This window comes from Orycteropus afer, unplaced genomic scaffold (assembly GCF_000298275.1).
Source record: "Orycteropus afer afer isolate SDZICR_OR568_19922 unplaced genomic scaffold, OryAfe1.0 scaffold00460, whole genome shotgun sequence".
Classification (NCBI taxonomy): domain Eukaryota; kingdom Metazoa; phylum Chordata; class Mammalia; order Tubulidentata; family Orycteropodidae; genus Orycteropus; species Orycteropus afer.
Window position 1 is genome coordinate 934,215 of NW_006922047.1, and position 22,185 is coordinate 956,399.

Genomic DNA, 22,185 nt, shown 5'->3' on the forward strand with positions numbered 1-22,185 from the left:
TAAATGTAATAGCAGGATGTTACTCTGCACCTACCAGGCTCATCTCACTGGTCAACTCCTGTTCTGGCTGATCCTATTTTTAGAATTTGGTATTTTGTTCAGGAGGTATTTTTTTAACTTTTAAAAAATATTGTATTGTAAAATTACGTATCTTGACGACTGAGTTTTTGCGTCCGAGGCTCAGCTTAGTTCCAACCTTGCTTCTGTCTCTTCTCCTCCGCTTAGCCCATCAGTCATTCGTGGGAAACGGAGGCATGGAGGAGGGGCGTGCAGGCAGCGGTGCAGAGCCCTGTCAGGCGGCTCGAACACCTCTGGGAGCGGACTGGCGCTGATCTTTGCTTATCGCTAGTGGTCGCAGCCGCTAATTAAGTCCCTTGGTGGCCTGCGCCGCCTGCGGAACCAAGATAGCCGCGGTCGCCTGAACCGCGACGACCTTTCCCGGCAGGATGAGGTGGGGGAGGTGGGAGAGTATGCAGAGGCCGCGCTTTTGGCCTAGGGGTGGCTCAGTCTCCCCGGCTGGGACCGGGGATCGAACTTACTTCCGAGCCCCACGTCCACCCATTGGTCCTCGTAGGAGTTTAGGCTGAGTGGACATAACCGAACCACGAGCCCTGCCTCTACCTTTCACGTCACAGAGGAGCCGAGCTACGTCCCTGCGCTCTTCACATGACGTGAGCGCGCGAGGCCAGAAACTGGCCCAGTAGAGGAGGGAGACGTCGGAAGAAAAAGATATTTCCTTCTTAGCTCTCCGGTTTTTTTTGGGGGGGTGGGATGGGGGGCTAAGGCGTTTAAAGTACACAAGAACGAACTACAACTCCCAGCTGGCCTTGCGTGCTGCGCATGTACAGGGACTCCAGCCAGAGCGCGGCAAACGTTTGAGGTAGATTGACGTCCTTTTAATATAACCAGAAGGCAGATTTTTATCGCCACAAACCAATCTTGGCATTTCAAATCCCACCCCTTTATTCTTAGCCCTCTGCTTTCTTGCGAGAGTGACGGGCCCCGCTGCCTTTGAGGGTTCACTTTCCTTTGATAGACAGCTATACCGATGAATCAGAGCGCCGGGAATTCGAGAAGGTGTTGAAAAGCGTGCTTTTGGGCCAATAACCTCGCGGCAGGGCCCATCGCCGTCCAATCACCTCTCCGGGCGCCGCCAATCACCCAGGGCCCCGCCTTAGCGCGTGACGTAAGTAGGGTGGGTAGCAACAGTTGCCCCGGTGAGGGAAACGGAGGCGCCATAGCCACGGTAGTCGTGGCGACCAAGCAACCCGGCAACGCGAGTCAACAACAACAACCGCCCGGCCGACCCCCACCCCCACCCCCCCGGCCTAGTCCGGGGACCCCGGCACGTTCTGTCCCCATCTCAACATCGCCTCTGAGGCCTCCAGAAAGCCTTTCCGCGGACAGAAGTGGGGAGAAGCTGAGGTAAGCGAGCGGCCCGGGGTGGCGGGTCGGGCCGGGCCGTGGGGCCCGGGAACCGGTGTCGCTGTAATCACAACCTGAGGGGAAGGGGCTGGCGGTCAAAATGGCGGCGGCGACTGTCGGGGCCGTGGGGGAGGGGACCGGGTCCCGGCTGGGACACCACCACCCGCCTCTGGGCCACACGGCCCGGCCCCCACGAGGGGCGGGCGTTCGCAGGCCCGCCGCGAGTGGAGGTCGGGCGCCCAGGGCTGGGGGCTTTTATGTGTCGGAGGTGCGAAGGGGCGGGTCTCGGAGGCTGGGCCAATGAGAACGAGGGAGGGGCGAGGCGGGGCCAAGGTGGGTGGGCGGGGCCCGGCGGGAAGGTGTGGGTGGGGCCGGTAGGATCCCGGGGGAGTGAGGTGAGGCAGGCGCTTCCCGGTTCTGCTCACCGAAATGGAACGAGGCCACCCATGCGATACCTTAAGGGTGCTCCAGTCGTCCTCAGGACTCCGAGCTTAGACAAGTACCTGCTATATCTGAGGCCTCGGTTTTCCAGACTCTAAAATGGGGAGAATTACTGCTATTCTTTCCACTTTGTGCATTTCAGGGGCTCAGTACCTTCCAGGACTTTCTCTAGGGCTCATCTTTAAATCTTTTACCCCATTAACTGTTTCTGGATGTGGCTTGATAGATGATCTGTTAGCTAGTCTTGATTTCAACACTCCCTCTCTCTGAAGGGGAAACAGTTTCATGGCGTAGCTATGGACCACGACACGACATAGACTCAGCCTGAGCTTTGAGGATTTGGTTAGGGGGAAGGTGAAGCCCGTGATAGGGAGGAGTGCTTTTGAGTGACTGAGTTGGAGGAACAGAAACTTGGGTGCTTCTCTGTGGGCCACTGCCAGACCTGCTGTCTTCTGGTGGAGAGGCTTGTTTGAGGAGATTGTTTGGGAATCGATGGGTAATTTTGCCTATCAAGGTCTCCTCTCTTGGGATGGGGAGTGAATGTGGCCTGGAGAAGTTTCTTAGATTCCTTAAGCTGCTTTTCTTGGCCAGAGACATGTTTTTGTGTCAATCAAGTCAGTGTCAACTGGGTCACATGTCACTGAGGAGGGACTAACCTCCAGGGCCACGTGGGCAGAAGCAGACTCTGAAGTCAGAGGGAAGGGGTAGACACCACCGTCCTCTAACCACGTTGGTTAGAGGAGTATCTGCTTTGTGGGCTGACAAGGTTCGCCAGCTTGGGGAAGAATTTTTTTTTTTTATAAAGTAGCCAGATGGATCAAGTGTCCGTTGCTTTTTCTCGGTCTTAACTTTGGAGCTTGGCAAACAGTAAAAACTGCAGCCTTTTCTTTTTAAGTCAGTCCATGAACAACAACAAAAATAAGCATCGTTCCAGCTCTCCCCAAGGCTCTCCCTTGAGAACTCAGCCAGAGGTCTCCCTTCTCCAGGGACTTGTCCCAGCCAGGATGTTTCTGAGGACCCCTGATAGGAAAATGGAGATTCATTTTTAGTAAACATCGAGAAATGCCAGAATTGCTAGAGAGGTCACCTGCACCTGTTCAAAAGGCTCACTTTGAGCACAAGGTGATATTACTGATTAACTGATCTTGTTGACTGTCCCCCATGGTTTTTACAGGTAAAGGCCTGAGACCAGAGGGGTCACTTGAGCAGGGTAGAGAGCATTGGCTTGGGTCAGTTGAATTGAAACAATCAACTCCTTTCTAGCTGTGTGCTCTTGAGCAAGTTTCTTAACTCCTCTGGATGTCTGTCAGCTCTTGTCTAAGCCACAGGCAATAATCATCGGTAATCATCCTGATCTCATACTACTGTGCTGTGCAGTCCATGAAACAATACATGTTGAACACAAATACATAAGAATTGTTTAAACTATGTGAGCTACTGCTATTAGGATAATGATTGGTGCTTCCTGCTCAGCCTGCAGGATGACACCATTCGCGCTTATTTTTAGCATTTTGAATCAGGTTTCTTAACTTCTTAACTTAAAGCCTAGTAGCTTTAAAGGGTGACTCTCTTTAAAGGCGCTTGTCTGCGTGGGCTGATGACAGGGATCCCAGGACTCTGGTTGCTAATGGGAAAGCGTTCCTTTCCTTGCTCCTGAATAGCCTTTCTCTGGTTTTAGGAGAGTAGCCAGAAAGAAAAATTCTCCCTGCGCCCAGGCCCAGATTCAGCCCTAAGTCTTCCAGGAGGCAGCTGGGTGAGCTAGGGGTGTGGGCATCGTGGGAAAAGTGGGGGCCTGAGAAAGGTATCTCAGGAGCTGAGGTCCTTGCCCTCCTCTCCTGCCACATGCCTGAGCACCTCCGTGCTAGGGACGGTGTAGCCAGGCTAACCCTCCCAGAGGCTCTGCCTTCAGATGTGACGAGTGGTACGTGCTCTTCTGGGCAAAACAACCTCCTGACAGCAGATGAGGGGCTTTCTGCTGGTGCTCCTGCCCTCGCTGCCCCTGTAGTCTAAGTCTGCTGCTGCCGCAGGCAAGAACGTCTTCACCAGGCCTTTCCAACTGGTAGAGTCAAACAGGCGTTTGACATCAGTGTGTTCCTGGTGCTTCCACATCCACTTGACAGCAATAGTTGAGCCGTATTGTGTCTAAAGGGCTAGGGATGTTGTGGTGGGTAAGGCGGGTCAGGGCTGCACTCCTGGAGAGCTTACCTTTCCAGTTGTGGAGGGCAGGGGAGCTGTGAGTAAGCAAATCGCTTAAACAGGAAATACAGTGCCAGGAAGAAAATAAAAGAGTATGTGCTAGAGAGTTTCGGGTGGCGGTGGGGGTGGGGGGTGACATTTGAGCTGAGATGAGGAGCCAGCAGTAGAGGATCGGGGTTGGGGGGGGGGTGCCAGGCAGGAAGAAAAGCAGCGCAGAGGCTCTGAGGTAGGAGGGGGCCTGCATGAAGCATTCTGGGAATAAGAACTGTGACTGGAATATCCCACAAAGGGAAGGCAGGGACACGAGGGCCAGATCCCGCAGGACCCTGTAGGACCTAGGAATTTTTTTTATTCTCTGATGGGCAGCCTTGGAGACTTCTGAGCAGAGGAGTAACAAGATAGAAGTGATGCCTTCAAAGGACTTGTATATAGACTATAGGGGCAGCAAGAGTGAAGCCAGGAGCCAGAGAGGAGGCCATGTCCAAGAGAGATGATGGCTCAGATGAGGGTGGCGTTGATGAAGATGGAGAGAGTGCCAGCTTTGGGATGTATTTTAGAGGAAAGATCAATTAATTGAATGTGGAGAGTGAGGGAAACCCACATCGTTTCATGTAACTTCCCTGCAAATTCCTTATTGGAACCATTTTATACATGAGGAAATCTAATTTTCTTTCCTTTTTCTTGGGAGGGCCTTGTCCAAGATGAAAACCATTTGGTTTTAGAATCTGGCATCCAAAGCAGGGGCTGGCAAGCCAAATCGGGCCCTCTGCCTGTTTTGTGTATGACCTGTGAGCTATGGTTTTCACATTTTTTTAATGGCTTGAAAAAATCCAAAGAATAATGATCTATGGTACAACTAATGTTTCATGATGTGGAAATTATTTAAAATTAAAATCTCCGTGTCTAGACATAAAATTAAGGAGCTCTGGTAGCATAGTGGCTAAAGCACTTGACTGCTAACCAGAAGGCTGGCGGTTCAAACCCACCAGCCCCTCCTCGGAAGGAAGGTTGGGCAATCCTACTTCCGTAGTGATACTGCCTCGGAAACCCAAGGAGGGGTCGCTATGAGTCGGGGCCGACTCGACGGCATATGACAACAACAACAGTGATGCATAGTGGCTAAGACACTTGCCTGCTCACCAGAAGGCTGGTGGTTCAAACCCACCAGCCACTCCTTGGAAGGAAGGTTGGGCAATCCTACTTCCGTAGTGATACTGCCTCGGAAACCCAAGGAGGGGTCGCTATGAGTCGGGGCCGACTCGACGGCATATGACAACAACAACAACAAGTGATGCAGTGCCTAAAGCATTTGACTGTTAACCAGAAGGTTAGCGCTTCAAGCCCACCAGCCATTCTGTGGAAGGAAGACGGGGCAATCTACTTCTGTAAAGATGTATTGCCTCAGAAACCCAATGGGGCTCACTATGAGTCAGATCCGCTCAATGGCAGTGGTTTAGATATAAAGGTTTTTTTTTTTTAAAAACTTTTATTGTGATGTAAGCATACACAACAAGACATTCGCCAGCATAACTACTTCCCCATTTACAGCTCAGGGACATTGATGATGTTGTTCATGCTGTGCCACCGTCATTGCTATCCTTTTACAAAATATTCCACCACCATTAGCATAAACTTAGCGGCCCCCAAACAAAACTTCCCCTTTCCCTCTCCCTCCTACCCCTGGTAACCACTAATAATCTTTGCGATGTGTGTATATATATTGTTGTTGTTGTGTGCTGTCAAGCAGACCCGACTCATAGTGACCCCTCCTTGGGTTTCCAAGGCGGTATCACTACGGAAGTAGATTGCCCAACCTTCCTTCCGAGGAGTGCCTGGTGGGTTTGAACCGCCAGCCTTCTGGTTAACAGTCAAGTGCCTTAGACACTAGCCTATTTCTCACCCCCCCCCCAACCTATCTAGGAATTTCCCATCCTTTTCCCTCCCATCCCTGGTAACCAAGAAAGAAAGTTTCCTTCCATGTATAAATCTTTCTTTAACTTTTTACAATAGTGGACTAATAGAATATTTGTCTTTCTGTGGTTGACTTATTTCACTCAGCATAATGTCCTCCAGGTTCATCCATGTTATGCAGTGTTTTGCAGATTCTACTTTATTCTCTAGGGTTGCATAGTATTCCATTGTATGTATATACCGTTGTTTGTCCATTCCTCAGTTGATGGGCCCTTAGGTTATTTCCATATCTTTGCTATTATGAATAGTGCTGCGAGGAACATGGGTGTCCATATATCTATTAGTGTCCTTCCTCTCACTTCTGAATTGCTGGGTCAAATGGTATTTCTACTTCCAACTTTTTAAGGAATCACCATACCAATTTCCACAGTGGTTGTATCATTTGACAGTCCCACCAGCAGTGTATGAGAGTCCCAATCTCTCCATATCCTTGCCAGCATTTATTATTTTCTGTCTTGTTGAACTTTGCCATTAGTGTTAGGGTGAGATGGCATCTCATTGTTTTTTTGATTTGCTTCTCTCTAATGGTTAATGATCTCAAACATTTCTTCACGTGTTTGTTGGCTGCTTGAGTATCTTCTTTGGTGAAGTTAGACATAAAGTTGTATTGGAACACAGCCATGCTCATTTGTTTGCATATTGTCTATGGCTGCTTTTTTAAAAAAATAACATTTTATTGTGTTTTTGGTGAAAGTTTATATAGCAGATTAGGTTCCCACTCAAAGGTTTGTACTCACATTGTCCACCGACACTGGTTACATTCTTTCCAATTTGTGAACATTCATATCATTTCTGTTCTGGTTGTTCTGTTTCCAGTAATCTAGTTTCCCTTCTCCCTTACCTTCTCATGTTTGTTTTTAAAGTAATTGTTGACTGTTTGGTCTCATAGATGATTTTTCAAAGGAGTGCAGTACTCCTGGGTGATATTCTTTATTCTGTGAGTCAGTCTGTTATTTAGCTAAAAGGTGACCTCAGGAGCTACTACTATCAGTTTGAGGTTTAAAGAGTATCTAAGGGCAATAGGGAAGCTCTGGTGGCATAGTGCCTAAGGCACTTGACTGCTAACCAGAATGCTGGCAGTTCAAACCCACTGGCCACTCCTCGGAAGGAAGGTTGGGCAATCTGCTTCTGTAGAGATGACGCCTCAGAAACTCAAGGAGGGGTTGCTGACTCAATGGCAGTGGGTTTTGAGTAAGGGCAGTAGTTTCAGGGAATCTTTCATTCTCAACCAGTCCAGTAAGTCTGGATTTTTTTAAGAGTTTGAAGTTCCTTTTTATATTTTCTTCCCATTCTATCAGGATCAATCTACTGTGGTCCTGATCAGAATGGTTGGTAGTGGTAGCTGAGCACCATCTAGTTCTGGTTTCAGAGAAGGTAAGGCCATGGTTCATGTAGATTATTAGTCTTATAGACTAGTTTCTTCTTTGAGTATCTGATTTCCTTCTTTCTGTTTTGATCCGGATAAGTAGAGACCAATAGTTGTGTCTTACTTAGATGGCTGCTGGCAAGCGCCCAGACACCATTCACTAAACTAGGATGAGAGTCCCACAAGACTGTGGTCATAAACTTTCAGGTCAGAAAACCAATCCTGCGAAATGTTTGATGTTCTGGTTACCAAGTGCTGCTCTCACTTGACTGCTAACCAGAAGGCTGACGGTTCAAACCCATTAGCCACTCCTCGGAAGGAAGATGGGGCAATCTACTTCCATAGTGATACTGCCTTGGAAACCCAAGGAGGGGTTGCTATGAGTCGGGTCCAACTCGACGGCACATAACAACAACAACAGTGCTGCTCTGAGAGGAATATACCACAAATGGGATGCTTGAAGAAACAGGAGTTTATTCTCTTACAGTTTGGAAGCTTTAAGTCCGAGTTCAAAGTGCCAGGTTCTAGGGGCTGGGTGAAAGCCCCTCAGCCTTGGGGTTTAGCTCTGTCTCCTGCTCTTAGCCCACTGAAGCTGGAGGCCTTTCTTCACTCAGGCAGCTGGTGGCTGCTGAGGCTGACAAGCCCAAGGTTGACAACTAAAAAGGCACAATCCTGATGTTACCAAACCACATGGCAGGCCATTAATTGAAGTCCACTGAAAGTCCCAAGATTGGCAGAGCATGGCAGACTGCTGAATGACACAGCACAGACCATATTCCTAAGGCAGTTACTCAGCTGCTCATAGTAGATCCCACCATGGAGTTGATTATCAGTCTCATCATGGGGAATACTACATCCAGCTGCCCAACCACTCAACCAGGCCCAGACAAGTTGACACACAAACTTAACTACCACATTTGGTTATGTCTAAGAAGTGTTTGTAATTGTGTCCCTTATATGCCTTGCTGTATATATTGTCTATGGCAGCTTTTGCACCATAATGGCAAAGTTGAGTACTTGGGACAGAGCCTGTCTGGGCCACAAAGCTGTCTGGCCCTTTACAGAAGAAGCTTGCTGACCCCTGATCAAAAGCAGTTGATTCAGACATTCTCAAAAAAAAAAAGCTCTTGGCTTTGAAGATAGGTGCAAACACTAGTGCTTTTTGTGGCAGATTCATTGCTGAGGAACAAGTTTGTTCAGTGATTCCATATTCCTTATTTCATGCATCATGCTCCATAAAGAAAATGGTCTCATACTCAAATAATATTGGGAATTCCTCATGCTGTATAGATATATATGATTTGTTTGTCTTAAGGAACACATCTGCATAGCTCTCCGTAACCTAGTATTCCACAAATGGAAAAAGAGATTCCTTGGGCAAATCACTGTAGGAGACTAGGCATTCTGTATCTGCCTTCCTGGAGAATGACAATGACTGTGCTGAGAAGGCCTCTGATAGAGAAGTATTTAACTTTATCTAACTCTTACTTACCTTTTCTGAGCTCAGCCTTTCTCCCCTCACCATCATCTCCTCCCATCCCCTGTTCCCAAGTGGAAGGGATGAGGCCTTTAGGCTTGTGCACCTTGGAGGAGAAATGACCAGTGAGTGGGGAGTTTTTAAAGCCCTTTCCTTGGTTTGAGATTTAAAAGATAATACCAGGTTTCCCCTTGGTTGGGTCTGGCCCCAGGCAGATGGGCATTGACTGGCTACAGTAATATGAAGCCCAAGTCCCCAGCAAAGCCAGCTCCCTTAGGCTGAGAAAGCCTAGGCCAAGGTTTCTCAAAGAATGCTTCTAGGGCCATTTGGCTTGCAGTTATCTGTGGTGGTAGCTTAAAGAGTAGATTCCAGGACTGTCCCAGATTCTCTAGGTGGTAGGGCACAGAAATCTACATTTTAACTAGCTCTCCAGGTGATGCTGATGAATGCAAAAGTTTGCAGGCTATTCCTCCTTAGGGCCTCCTTCCAAGAGTTTGAGAATCATGACTGCCCCCTTCTCTCTCTATTCTAACCTTGCATGGATATGGAATAAACCAAAAAAGCCAAACTCACTGCTGTCAAGTTGATTCCAATTCATAGCAACCCGTCCTTCAGTTTCCGAGGCAGTATCTCTACGGAAGTAGATTGCCCAGTCTTCCTTCCGAGGAGTTGCTGGTGGGTTTGAACTGCCAGCCTTCTGGTTAGCAGTCAAATGCCTTAGGCACTATGCCACCAGAGCTTGATTAGATAATAATAATAGCAGCCTCCACTGTCAGCACTTGGGAATGATCTCATTGGATCTTCAAATCAGCTCTGTGACTTGGGTATCACATCATCCCCAGGTGACAGATAGGAAAACAGACCCAGAGGAGGGTTGGTAATATTCCAGATTTGAGAGTTAAAAGATAGCACTAGGGTTCCCATTGGGTGGGTCTGGCCCCAGGCAGATGGGCATTGATTGGCTATAGTGATGTGAAGCATAAGCTCTCTGCAGGGAGGTGCTAAGGCCAGCTGCCCTACTGCCCTGCTGGGTGGGAAAGTGTGGACTATGGTTTGGCCTGCCTGCCTGCCTCTGCCTCTCCCGCTAGCATGGCAGCCTTTAGGGAGGCCACATCTGACCTTAGCCTGGTCAGTGAGGTGGCACTGGGGCTCTGCCAGCTCTGCCTGCACCAACCAGTGGAGTCCCTGCCCACCCCAAGCACAGCTGAACATGCCCAAGTGACAGATAGAGCCCTGCTTCCATTTGTGCTCAGCAGCCTGGGCTTTGGCCACCTGGCAGGGAGGCAGGGCCAAGTGTCTTTGCCGTCTTTTCTGGGGTCTTGTTAAAGGGTCCAGGGGCGTGAGGTGAGCCAGCGCCATTTACTGATCACTGTAATGTGTCAGGTGCTCAGTCAGGCCTTGTCCACACAAGCAGTTTGAATTCTGCAAGCCTGCCTTGTAGGACCTGCTGGCTCCCATTTTACAGATGGAGTTGTGGAGGCTCAGGGAGGGAGAACCCTCACCCACAGTCACACAGCTAGGAGGTAGCAAAGGTTAGGATGTGCCTTCAGCCCCGTCCAGGCCTTGTTTCTTCCCTGGCTTGCCTCCTACTGACTTGGATACCTCTTGGAGTTTGGTGTCGAAGGATAAAACCAGGACTCAGGAGGGAGGTACAGGAAGGCAAGAGGAATGTGGGAACCACTGCGCTGCCTGGCCTTCTTCCAGCCAGCTTCCCACTCTGCTACCCTGACCTGAGCCTTGGGCAGTTGATGTCATCTCTGTGGGTGGGGCTCAGGTCTCCTCATCTGAAAAACAGGAGAGATGCCTTGAGAAATAAATGAACTGAGATCATGCCTTAGGTTGGGGGTCAGACCATGTGTTTGTGAGTCAGGGGCCTGGGTTCAAATGCCTCCCTCACCACTTTCTGTGCAGCTTTGGGCAGATCACCTTGAGCCTCACGGTGCTCATCTGTATAAGAGGTGTGACAGCGCCTCTGTCACAGGCCTACTCCTTGGGCTCCTGGTCAATGAGCCTTCCCCTTGCCCAACCCCTTTGGGTCACCCTGCAGCTGGAGGGACGCTTGCTGGCATGTGATGGTGCACAAGTGCTAGAGGTCAGTGCAGAAGAGCCGTCGGGTTCAGCTGCCAGCTGAGCCCTGAGCACTGCTGAGGTCACAGCCAGCCGCAGGCAGGGCTCTCAAATTCAGACCCCTTCAGGGTCATGAAGCTATATGCACTGTAGCTTCTCCTCTTACCCACTCCTCCATTTGTTCCATTATTCCTCATACATGCAGGGGCCCCTAAGCCGTCTGCCCACCCCTCAGGAGGCCAGGGCTCACCAAGAGCAAGGTACATCAGCCCAGCACCCGGCAAAGGGTCCATCACCCCTTAGCAGCCTCAGCCGCTAGCCTGGCTGGCCCCATTGTGAGGTCAGTAGAGGCTGCTCCTAGCCCAGTGGCACCCTGGCCTCAGAAGGGCTCTCTCCCCCTGTGAGCGCTCATTTGGCATCATGATGCGCACCTGCCCCTGGAAGCCCCTCTGGCCACAGCAGCTTAGGGGGACCTTTCAGCCTCAGGTGCCTTCTGTGCCTGACTAGGAATGACCCTGGCCCCTCTGAGTCCAGGTGGCGTGGCATATAGGGAACTGGCCTGAGTACACGGGTTGGCAGCTTTCCTGTGACTCTGCATTCCGGCCATCCAGCACCTAGTTAATCAACTGCTCAAAACTTATACCCAGCCTGCTACTTCCTGTTGTGTGGCCTGGGCCAAGCCCCTTACCCTTCCTGAGCCCCTGCTCCTCATCTGGCAGACCAAGCCCAGACAAGGTGGGTGCAAGGTTTAAGATCAAAGAAAGTATATAAAGCGCTTGGCTCAGTCCCCAGCTGGCAGGAGCTGGCAGGAGATACCACCTCATCCTGGAGAGACGTCCTCAGCCCAGGGAAGGGGGGCGGGCAACGCTGGCATTGAGCATGGCTCAGGGAGGGCAGAATCATTTGTCTCCAGGCAAGGGCACTGAGCCACCAGCTAGGCGCAGGGTCTCCCAGCACAGGGAAGCTTGACCAGAGACAGATATCAGGGTCCCCTAGGTCCAGGGGCTAGCCCGGGGTAAGATGGAGGAAGGGCATTTGGGGCTCCAGCTTGCCCACAGCCCCTTCCCTGCAGGGATGGGTTGCACTCAGTCATGAGCCTTGGATTTAATTAAGTTAGTGATGAACCCAAACCTCTCTCCAGGGAGCTGGGGACTGTCCCTGCTCTCCTCTGCCTGTAGATTAATTCTTGTTTTTCCTTCTTTTGTTTTTTTCTCTCCCCCCTTCTTCTTCCCAAGGAAGAAAAAAAAAAAAAAAAAAAGCCTTATTTATTATCATTTTCCCCACTGTTGGCATGGCAACACAGGCATACGTTACTGAGCTACAGGCAGCCCCGCCACCATCCCAGCCGCCACAGGCTCCATCACAGGCCCAGCCTCAGCCACCGCCACCGCCACCACCACCAGCGGCACCCCAGCCACCCACCGCTGCTGCCACCCCCCAGCCTCAGTATGTCACGGAGCTGCAGAGCCCCCAGCCCCAGGCACAGCCACCGGGCAGCCAGAAGCAGTACGTGACGGAGCTCCCAGCTGCCCCCACGCCCTCGCAGCCGGCCGGGACGCCCACCCCGGCTCCAGCATCACAGCAGTACATTGTGGTGACTGTCTCTGGTAAGTGGACACGTGCTCAGAGCCCAGGGGCACTTTGAGCAACTCTGAGAGGAGCTTCTGGGAGACAGTGTCCTGGGTTTGGGCGGCCTACTGTCCCCGTCACCAGAACTGCAACTTTCAAACTTACCAGGTTCCCCAAACACCTCCACTCCCTAGTTGGATGTGACTTGGAGGAAGGGTTGGATAATAGAAGAAAGTTTGCAGATGCCTGCCCAAGTAGGAGGCAGAGCTGTGTGAGCATAGCTGCCTCAGTTTCCTCTTCTGTAAAGGGAGTCACAGTGGGGTCACAGTGGCATCACAGTGCTTTTGCTCTCAGCGAAGCCAACCCAGAGTGAGCATTCCAGAAAGGTCACCGGAGTGCCGTCTCTCCCTGGAGACACCACCCTGTTGTTTCTGGCACATTCCAGGGACCAAGCTGGGCTGTCAGTTCTTGAGCATGAGGCTTGGGCTCCCCTTTCTCTCAGCAGAGGCTGCGAGCTTTGGAGAAAATGACCAGAAAGCTCAGATTATGGTGCCCTCAGGGCTGTCCCTCCCTCTCCTGGTTCCTGCATCCTCCTTATACCCGGATCCTTCTACAGCTAGAATGGGACTGAGTGCTGGGGAGCAGGGTTCAGACAGAGGACAGGGGACTTGGGACCTAGATTGTGTATCTTCAGCATCTCCTAATGTGCTCACTGGAAGAGGGAGGGTCCCATGGAACCTCCCCTTAAAGCTGACCCTGGTCCTTCCGGTGTGGAGAGGGGAAGTGGTGGGAGGCTGTGGAAGAGGGTAGGTCAAGGTTGGGCTAAGGGACTGTGGGACAGTGGTCAGGCAGAAGACTGGCACCATTGACTAGAGCAGATGAGGCTCCTGGGAGGCCAGGGTCCCGAGGGAGGGCCAGGATTGGGGACATGTGAGGCTTAGGACAGTACCTCTTGACAGCCAGTATGAGAGCCACACCTGGTGTGCCACCCTCTGCGTTCAGTGCCTTGCCTGGGATGAGGTCAGCCAGTGGACATGACCACAATCACCAGGTCACAAATGGCCAGTTGGTTCTCAGCACCACCCAGCAATGCTACAAAGGGTCCTTATCAACCTGCTCCCACATGTTCCAAGAAAAACCTTTCCTTCTCTGCTCTTGAGAACTCTACATTCCCGGACCCCTGACCCTGCTGCCAACTGTATGAGGGAAGAGAGGTCCCATCTCCCCACCAACCAGTCTCCCAAGCTTCTTGGGTCTGTCTGCACTCACCGCTCCTGCTCCTGACCTAAGTCACCCATGCCCGTGCCCCTCCAGCACCTGTTCCTGCAATCACTCACACACACACACACACACACACACACCCTGCTTGGCTCTCCAGTGATTCTTCTCTTGCAGGCCTCTCTTCTCAGCTCATAAAGGTGAAAACACTCCCCTTCTGACTAGAAATCTCCCAAGTCCAGCTGTTGCCCATTTCTTGGCTTCTCTTTCAATCAGAACTCCTCAAAACATTGCTCTCCTCCTGCGTCTCTGCTTCCTTCTCTGCTGCTGCTCGGGGTCACCTTTGGCCTCCATCATGCCTGATCCGCTGGTCACTCTAGCCCTCATTTTCCTGGGCCTCTGGGGAGCCCTGAGCCCCACACTGCCCTGGTCTTCTCTTTTCTCTCTGGCTGCCCCTCCGTGGTCCCTGTTGCTGCTTCCTCTGTACCTCTCTGGCCTCAGTTCTAAGCCCTTCTCGGCTCCCCTAACTCTACCTCATGGTGGCCTTGTTCAGTGTCATGGCCTTGTATGCCCTCTTGATGCCAGTGGAGCCCACGGCCCAAGCTGGGCCTTGAACCCCTAGCTCTAGCTAGTGTGAGTTGTCCACTCAGGGTCACCTGAGCCTCTCATACTCTGCAGGGCCCAAAGAACTGTAGATTCTTCCCTCTTCCAGCTGGCCCTCCTTTGATACTTCCCCAACCTAGAACATTCCAGTCCCAACCATACCCAGATTGTTGTGTGATGTAGAACTGCCCCATAGGGTTTCCTGGGCTGTAATCTTTGCAAGATTACACATCACCAGGTCTCTTCTCCCTCGGAGCAGCTGATGGGTTTGAACCATTGACCTTTGGTTAGCAGCTGAGGGCTTAACCACTGTACCACAGGGGCCTTAATTCCTACCTCCTGTAACACCCTGCTGCTGTTAAATTGATTCTGACTTATAGCGATCTTATAGGATAGAGTAGAATGGCCCCACAGGGTTTGCAGGGCTGTATATCTTTATGGAAGCAGACTGCCACATCTTTCTCTTTAACCACATCTTTTGGCTTTAACCACATCTTTCGGCTTTAACCACAACAGGCTGACTGAGAGGTTGGCAGTTCAAATCTACCAGCCGCTCTGCAGGAGAAAGATGTGCCCTTCGGGTTAGCTCAGGTGTCTCCTCCTGCCCCCCAACTGCTCATCCTCTGTCTCTTTACTCGGCTCACTGCCTGAGCTGCTGCTGCTGATGATCTTGGTGGTAAGGGCTGTCCCATGACTCGGGAGGACAGGGCTCTGGCTTGTTCCCACTGTACCCCAGTGCCTGGAATGATCTGCCTGTGAGAGCTGCTAAGTGTGTCTTTTCCCATCCCATCATCCCCTGGGCTGCCCAGAGCAGGCCAGAGCACTGGCCTGGCCCAGTTGGAGAGCTCTGTTCTGCCCCCTCATTGGCCCTGGTCCTCCTGGGTGTGAACTTTTGCTCCCTGGGTCAGGGTCCGTGGTCCCCAGAGTGAGGTCTAGAGCGGGCAAATGGCTATAAACCCCAGATACCCCAAGTCTGCCTGCCTCCTCTTTTCCTTGGCTTCCCCAGCTCTCTGGTCCTTGTGATCTGGTCTCTTGAGGGGGGTGGTAACTGACACCAGCCAAGGCGACTACACTGTGCCTGGGCTTCTCCAGAGCTAGGAGCTGGGAGGGAAGAAGAGGGGGAGGGCCTGGGAGCAGGCCTGGAGCCTTAGGGCAGGCGGACGCTAGCCGAGAACAGCCCCAGAAGGCAACTCATCCGGCCCTTGAGGCCACCCTCTGCCCAAAGGTGACTTTGGAGACGATGTGAAGGTAGCTCAAATTACCCATCAGAAGCAAGACTCTAGATCATAAACGCCTGTTCTTAGAGGCCACCAGCCTCTGGCACCAGGCCCTGGCAGTCAGCCTGCAGGAGGTGAAGTCCTCTGAGGGACTGGCTGAAGGATGAGACTCAGGCCAGCCCCCTTCCCTGTTTCCCATTCACTTGGGGTTGGGAATCCTTGTGTCCAGGAGAGGGAGATGAAAGGTGTCAGCATCCCCAAGTGCAGATGGGGTGACCAGCTGGAGCAAAGAGGGTCCAGAGGCCCCTGTGAGAGCCTGTGATATGAATCATCCCTGAGAGCAAAGACACGGGAGAAGGCAAGGTCACCTTGTCCATCTGCCAGAGGTGCCGGGACCGGCTGCCTTAACCTACCCCTCTGTGAAGAGTTCGAAGCATTTAGGGTGTAAGCGGATCTAGATGGGGGGAGGGCAGGACGGAAGGGACAGCCCACTCGGCAGAGATGCTTGTCAGATTCAGGGACAGGAAACCAGCTGCCTCTTCCTGACTTGCGACTGCGACTGCGACTTCAGACAGCAGGGCCCTTCCTGGCCTCGTGCACGCCCTACAGTACAGATCCTGACAGATAGATGCAGCCGTCTGTAGACTGTGTGCGCCAACCCCCTTCCAGCCCCAGGCCACATGCAGCTGCACACGCATGCGCAGGAAGCTCCACGTGCAAAATGTTGACTGAATCTTACCAGCTTCCTGTCCTCGTGGTGCACTTCAGCACACCCTCCTGGCCTGGCAGGTGGCCATCCCAGCCTTGAGGGCCATCCTCGAGGCAGGAGACAGTGGCAAGACTTTTTCTCAGCAGCCAGTTGTGTCTCAGACACTTGGCAGCAGGTTCCCAAGCCTACATCTGCTGAGGGTCCCACTCCAGGACCAGCCTTGACTTTTTAGTGGTAGCCCCCTCAGCCCAGGAGGTGGCAGGATCCTGCCTCCACCTTGCTGCCCATGCCTGAATCAAGCAAAACCGTCCATGGGGCTTCCTGTCGGGCATCACCCCCTGGTTGGGCCTGGCTGTCTGTACCCCCTGGACACATAGGTGTGTGGGCCCTTGACACAAGCTTTCTTTCTCCTGGAGGGGCTCTCTCAGTGAGGGCCCTTCCTCCTGGCTCAGGGAAGCCTAAAGAGGATTCGCGGGATGATTCCAGTAAAGCAGAAGCTGCAGAGGCTGCCCACACGTAGCCACAGAGAGGTGTCTCCTACATCTCCCTGCACCATGTGCTCTGCCCTGGGGTTGGCCCTGGAGGTCCTTGTACCCACTGGGAAAGCCTTCCAGCCCTCACCAGGCCCCTCTCCATGTCCCCTACTGTAGCCGCGCCCCACCTCCCCCTGTTGATGCAATGCCCCTCCATAGGCCCTCAGGACTCACTGTCCTCCCTGTGCCTGTGTGCTGGCATCTACCGCATACCATTGCCCTTGTGGCCTCAGCCCGGGTGTCACCAGTGACCCCAAGTGCCCTGTGGGTCTGTATCCTGCCTGCCATTGTCTGGCCATGGGCCAGTCATTTCCTCTCTCCTGGTTGCCTTATTTGAATGGGAGATGGAAATTCTCACCCTCCAACTGCCCAGAAAGACCCCAGTGCAGTGCCTGGTACATCAGAAGCACTGTTCAGGGCTAGCTCCTGTGACTCCATGGCTCCACCAATCCTGCCAGGGTTTGAGTAGCCCCTCTCTGAGCCCACAGGAGTGGGGCAGCTTGGAAGGGCTGGCAGGAAGGCTCCCCCTGCTCCCACTCTGGCCTGTGGTGCTGCTGGGGAGCAGGCCAGGCCACACGGGGTGGGGAAATGAGCGGCATCCCAGCTAGAGGTGCAGCACCCGGCCATCTCCTGGGGACACTTGCCCCACCACCATCCCCCCTTTCCCCACCCATTAATCACTCAGTGCAATGTGCATGAAACTCGACCTGTGCCCGCCGATAGCATCGCAGGACTCAGCCTTGCTCCGCAGGCTGCCCAAGCCCACGAATGCCTGGCTTAGCTGCGCCGCCAGGAGGGGGTGTTTATTCCAAGAGGGCAGGGGAGAGCTCTAGATCCACCAGGGGGATTAGCTCCCCAAGGTTGCAGGTATAAAGCCACCCACGTACCCTGCTGTTCCCTCAGAGGCAGGCAAGGAGCTCTGGGGAGGCTTTCCTGGGCCAACAGGCAGGTGGGCAGACAGGGACAGGCAGGTGGGCTGGTGGGCACCATGTTCTATGACTGCCTCTTCTCGGCTACCTGTCAGCGTGAGTACCTGCCTCCCTAGCGGCAAGCCACAGGACAACAGGGATCTAGCAGAGGACCGGGTGGTGGGAGGACCTAATAGGGGTGGTCAGCAGGGATATGCAGTCTTCTGTGAGACCCCTCTGACCAGGGGTCCTCCCACGCTGCCTATACCCTGGGTTGGGGGGGCGTGGTGTCTACTGCCTATGCACAGGTCCTGTCTCTGGGCAAAAGGGGTCCAATTCTCAGGCCTCCCCTTCACTGGCCCCCCAGTACCCCTTCTGGTCAGGCTTCGGGTTGAGGAGGGGGTTGGGGCTACTGCTGGATGCTAATGTTCCTGGGTCCTCCTGGCCCTTGTCCACCCTGCCAAGTGACTCTTGATGGACTGGCCAGGGGCGAGGAGAACTCTTGGAGAATCCTGGCCTCATGGGGTCCTGCTTCATCACGTCATCCCCTCCAGGTGGGCTCAGGGCAGGGGTGGGGCAGGTAGGGACAGCATGCCAAGCTGACTGGCTACCCCTCCCCACAGAAGGTGCCATGCGGGCCAGTGAAACTGTGTCAGAGGCCAGCCCGGGCTCCACTGCCAGCCAGACTGGAGTCCCCACTCAGGTGGTTCAGCAGGTGCAGGGCACCCAGCAGGTAGGACACGCCCCTTCCCCCAGAGTGGGTGGGAAGGCATGTGAGGGGGCAGCTGCGGCTAGGGCGAGGGCACCTCCCCCCACTTTCCTACCAGAGCCATCTGTTCACCTGCTCTTATCAAGATGGTCATTGCGGCCACCCTCCCACCCACCTGGGCTGGGCCCCCGAGAGGCCCACTCCTTATGCCTTGCCCCCACAGCGGCTGCTGGTCCAGGCAAGTGTGCAGGCCAAGCCAGGCCACGTTTCACCTCTGCAGCTCACCAACATCCAGGTGCCCCAGCAGGTAAGTCAACTTCACCTGTCTATGTCCTCACACTCTCCCCCAGGTCTGCCCTCTCCACCATGGAGGATTCAGGGCCCATCCAGGAGCTGCCCCTGTCTCTAGGTGACCATCTCCCTGGTGAGAATCAGGGCCAGTAGGGAAAAGAGGAACCACCATGCGAGCTATTTTAACAGATAATTGAGTATTGCTAAGAACTGGTAGTAAGGAAGGTGGTTTGCATGTGGGTCCAGCCCCAGCATTTCAAAGCAGAGAACTGAAGGTGAAGTTGGGGCCAAGAGCCCATAGCCAGCGTGGGGACTGGGAGGAGATAGGGGCCTGCCCCTAGAGGCTGCAGGCAGGGTGCCAAGGTTCATGCCTGTGTCCTAAATGGTGAGCACAGAATTGGATTCAGCTCTGCTGCGTCTGAAGTCTGAGAGCACATTCCGTGTGGCCTTGGAAGCAGGCTCCCTGATGTGGGCCCAGCTCAGCCACATCCCAGCTCCAGGACCCTAGGGCAAGTGTGTCTCCCCCCACCCGCACCCCAGCAACACTCTCTATCATATGAGGATGATGATGGTGCTACGTCTGGGGCTATAGGAGGAAAGCGCTTCATAGTTGGCCAGCCTTCATTACTGCCCATCAGTGAACTGTCCTTTTCCTCGACTCCAGGCCCTCCCCACGCAGCGTCTGGTGGTCCAGAGTCCAGCCCAGGGTAGCAAGGGCGGCCAGGTCTCCTTGACAGTCCACAGCACCCAGCAGGTGCACTCACCCCCTGAGGTAGGTCACAACCCTGGAACTGTCTTCACTTTTCCTCTTTCCCCAGTTGGCCATGTGTCCCCATAGTGTACTTGGGGTTCCCTGCCCCTGAACCCAGTCACTTGTCAGAGTACTCCTGTCTCCCTTCCCCCTCCACACCCCCCCCACACACACTCCCAGCAGACAACCTCATCCACCCTGGTCAGGGTGGCCCACCCACCAGGTGCCTGGTACTGGCTCTGAGCAGAGCAGCCCCAGCGCTGGGTAGAGATGGGCCTTGCGGCATCACCAGGAGCAGCGTGGGCTCCCCATCCTTCCCCAGGGTGGGTGGAGCCTCTCAGGTAACCTCAGACCCCAGGGTGGGTTCTGGGGACTCGCAAACACCAACAAGGATGTCGGAGGCAGGTGGGCTAGGGTGGCCAAGAACACAGGTATTGGCTCCAGGGGCTCAGTGTTAGAGCCCAGCTCAGCCAGCTACTCCTGTGGGACTTTGGGTAGGCCCTTTGACCCTTCCAGGTCCATAGTTTGCTATCTGTAAAGCAACCACCCTACCAGGTAGCTGTGAGAATTGCAGGCTGGGAGCAACAGACCTGGAGGCTAGGGCAGGGTTCTGTCACCTGGGGCCAGCAACCAGTCCCACCATGTCCCACTGAGTGTCTCTAGGCACAGCCTTTCCCTCTGTGCCTCCATCTTCATCTGGGAAGAGGGGGTGTTGTAAGGTTCCTTTGAGCAGGCCTAAGGGGAGTCCGCACAACACCACATGCAATGTTTCTGTGCTCAGTACTGTAACCTTTGAGAACCAGCCCCAGGACAGCCTTGAATGGGCCTTGGGCAGCACCTCCCACCACTCAGAGCTGCCCTCCCTTCCTCATGTCAAGGCTGCAGGGCCTTGTTGAACACCAGCTCCTGTGACCATGAAAGCAGTAGGTGGCCTGTGCGGCTAGAGTCCTGGCCAGCCTCGCTGGATCCCTGGCCTTGCCTGGTGACCAGGGCTGAGGCAGGGAGTGGGTATGGGACGCCTGCCCATTACCAACCCATGGACTGCTGCTTTCCCCAAACAGCTCTTCGGGACAGCCCTCCTGAGAAGGGTTGAAGGGCTGCATCAGGGCCGGGTACCCTGAGTGGTCCCGAGCTGTCCAGACTGCCCTGTCACCTTTCCTTCCAGCGATCGCCAGTGCATGCCAACAGTTCTTCCAGCAAGACGGCTGGTGCCCCCACGGGCACAGTGCCACAGCAGCTGCAGGTCCACAGTGTCCAGCCAAGTGTCCCCACCACCCAAGAGGTACCAGGCCAAGGAGGGTGGGGCTGGGGTGAGGGGTCCTTGCCAGGTGGTCTCCATGGCCTTGGTGGGCGGCTTCTTGGGCCTTTGCCTAGCACCTCTCCCTCTCCAGACTCAAAGTCCTCCTCTAAGTAAAGGCTTCAGCCTGCTGGGGCTGCATGAGGGTGAAACGCAGGCCTTGTGGCAGGCACTTCACAGAGAGCAAGCGCTGGAACAGCTGTGAGCAATACTTTGGCCTCTTTGGGCCTCTAAGGGTGGTTTCTCGTTTGTCCCAATGCTAAGTCCTCACTCACCCCCAAGGGGCTCAGAGCAGACCCCAGCCTCCAAATCCCCCAGCCCGTCCAGAACAACCTCTGAAGAGGCCCCACTCTGAGGGTAGGAGGCGAGGGCTGTCTGCCATTTGGCTGTTCCTACTCAAGATGTGGGGGTCCCAACCCCATGAAAAGCCAATTAAGGCCATCTACCCCTTTCCCCAGAAATGTCACCACCCTGGAAGGAGTCGCAGACTAGTCAGTCTTGAGCCTCACACCAAAGCCCCTCTGAGCTCCAGGCCTGGGTTTATGTCCCAGCTCCACCACTCCTGCCACATGGCTCTGAGTGCTCCCCCCCACCCCAGCTTCCATTCCTGGCTGTGAGGACAAACCACATCCTGCAGATGAGCAACAAGATAACGCAGGGTCATGGCCTATAGGTGCAAGCCCCTCAGTCAGCCCTAGTTCCACCTTAGCGCTGCTACATCCTTTCACGGCTGAGCCTGGAACTGGGTGTCCCAGGTGCCTGCACAGCCTAGGGCCTGGCGCAATGTAGGTCTTCTCTCTTCACTTTGCGGGAGGGCCAGCTTCTCACAGCATTGCTGTGAGGGTGACAGGAGCTCTCATGTCCTCAAGAGTCTGCCTTGCCTCTCCCTTCCCAGAGGTCTGTGGTCCAGGCCACACCCCAGACGCCCAAAGCAGGGCCCGTGCAGCAGCTGACTGTGCAAGGGCTTCAACCTGTCCACGTGGCTCAAGAGGTGTGTCTTTCACCCACCTACCTGGGGGGCAAACTGGGGCTGGGGGAGGTGTAGGTCAGGGGGCCACAGGGAGGGGATGGAGCTCCCCAGTCCTCAAAGGCTCCCAGCCCCCATCTCCATCCACCTTGGCTACAGAACCTTGACCATTCCTCCCCGCTGGCACCTGGCACTTCCGGGCCCAAGTTTTGCTCTGAGAGACCTGGATTCCAATCCGCTGTTTCTTGCGTGGCCCAGGGCAGTTCCTTCCCCTCTCTAAACCTGGGCGGGAATTTTCCTAGGACTGCTGTGTGAGCTCAGCAGCCTGGTGGGCGGCGAGGCCTGGGCCCCGCCCGCCGCGCCCCAGTGACCCCTCAGTGTCTCTGTTTGTCCTCCAGAGCTCAGGCAGTCAGTTTCCCGCTAGGAAGGCAGAGCAGCAGGAGCCCCGGCCCACGCCGCCGCCGGAGCCG

The 22,185-nt window shown here is 54.0% G+C and overlaps 1 protein-coding gene across 1 annotated transcript in view; it reads left to right on the top strand.

Moving 5' to 3' along the window:
• The first annotated feature begins 12,234 nt into the window (after window positions 1-12,234).
• The window catches only part of RFX1 (regulatory factor X1), a 22,436-nt gene continuing 12,485 nt past the window's right edge, over window positions 12,235-22,185 (top strand). Inside the window, exons 1-6 of the mRNA XM_007954369.2 lie at window positions 12,235-12,550; window positions 18,324-18,433; window positions 18,633-18,716; window positions 19,365-19,472; window positions 20,617-20,733; window positions 21,644-21,739. Coding sequence (XP_007952560.1) covers window positions 12,235-12,550; window positions 18,324-18,433; window positions 18,633-18,716; window positions 19,365-19,472; window positions 20,617-20,733; window positions 21,644-21,739 — 831 coding nt within the window. The remainder of the gene's footprint in view (window positions 12,551-18,323; window positions 18,434-18,632; window positions 18,717-19,364; window positions 19,473-20,616; window positions 20,734-21,643; window positions 21,740-22,185) is intronic.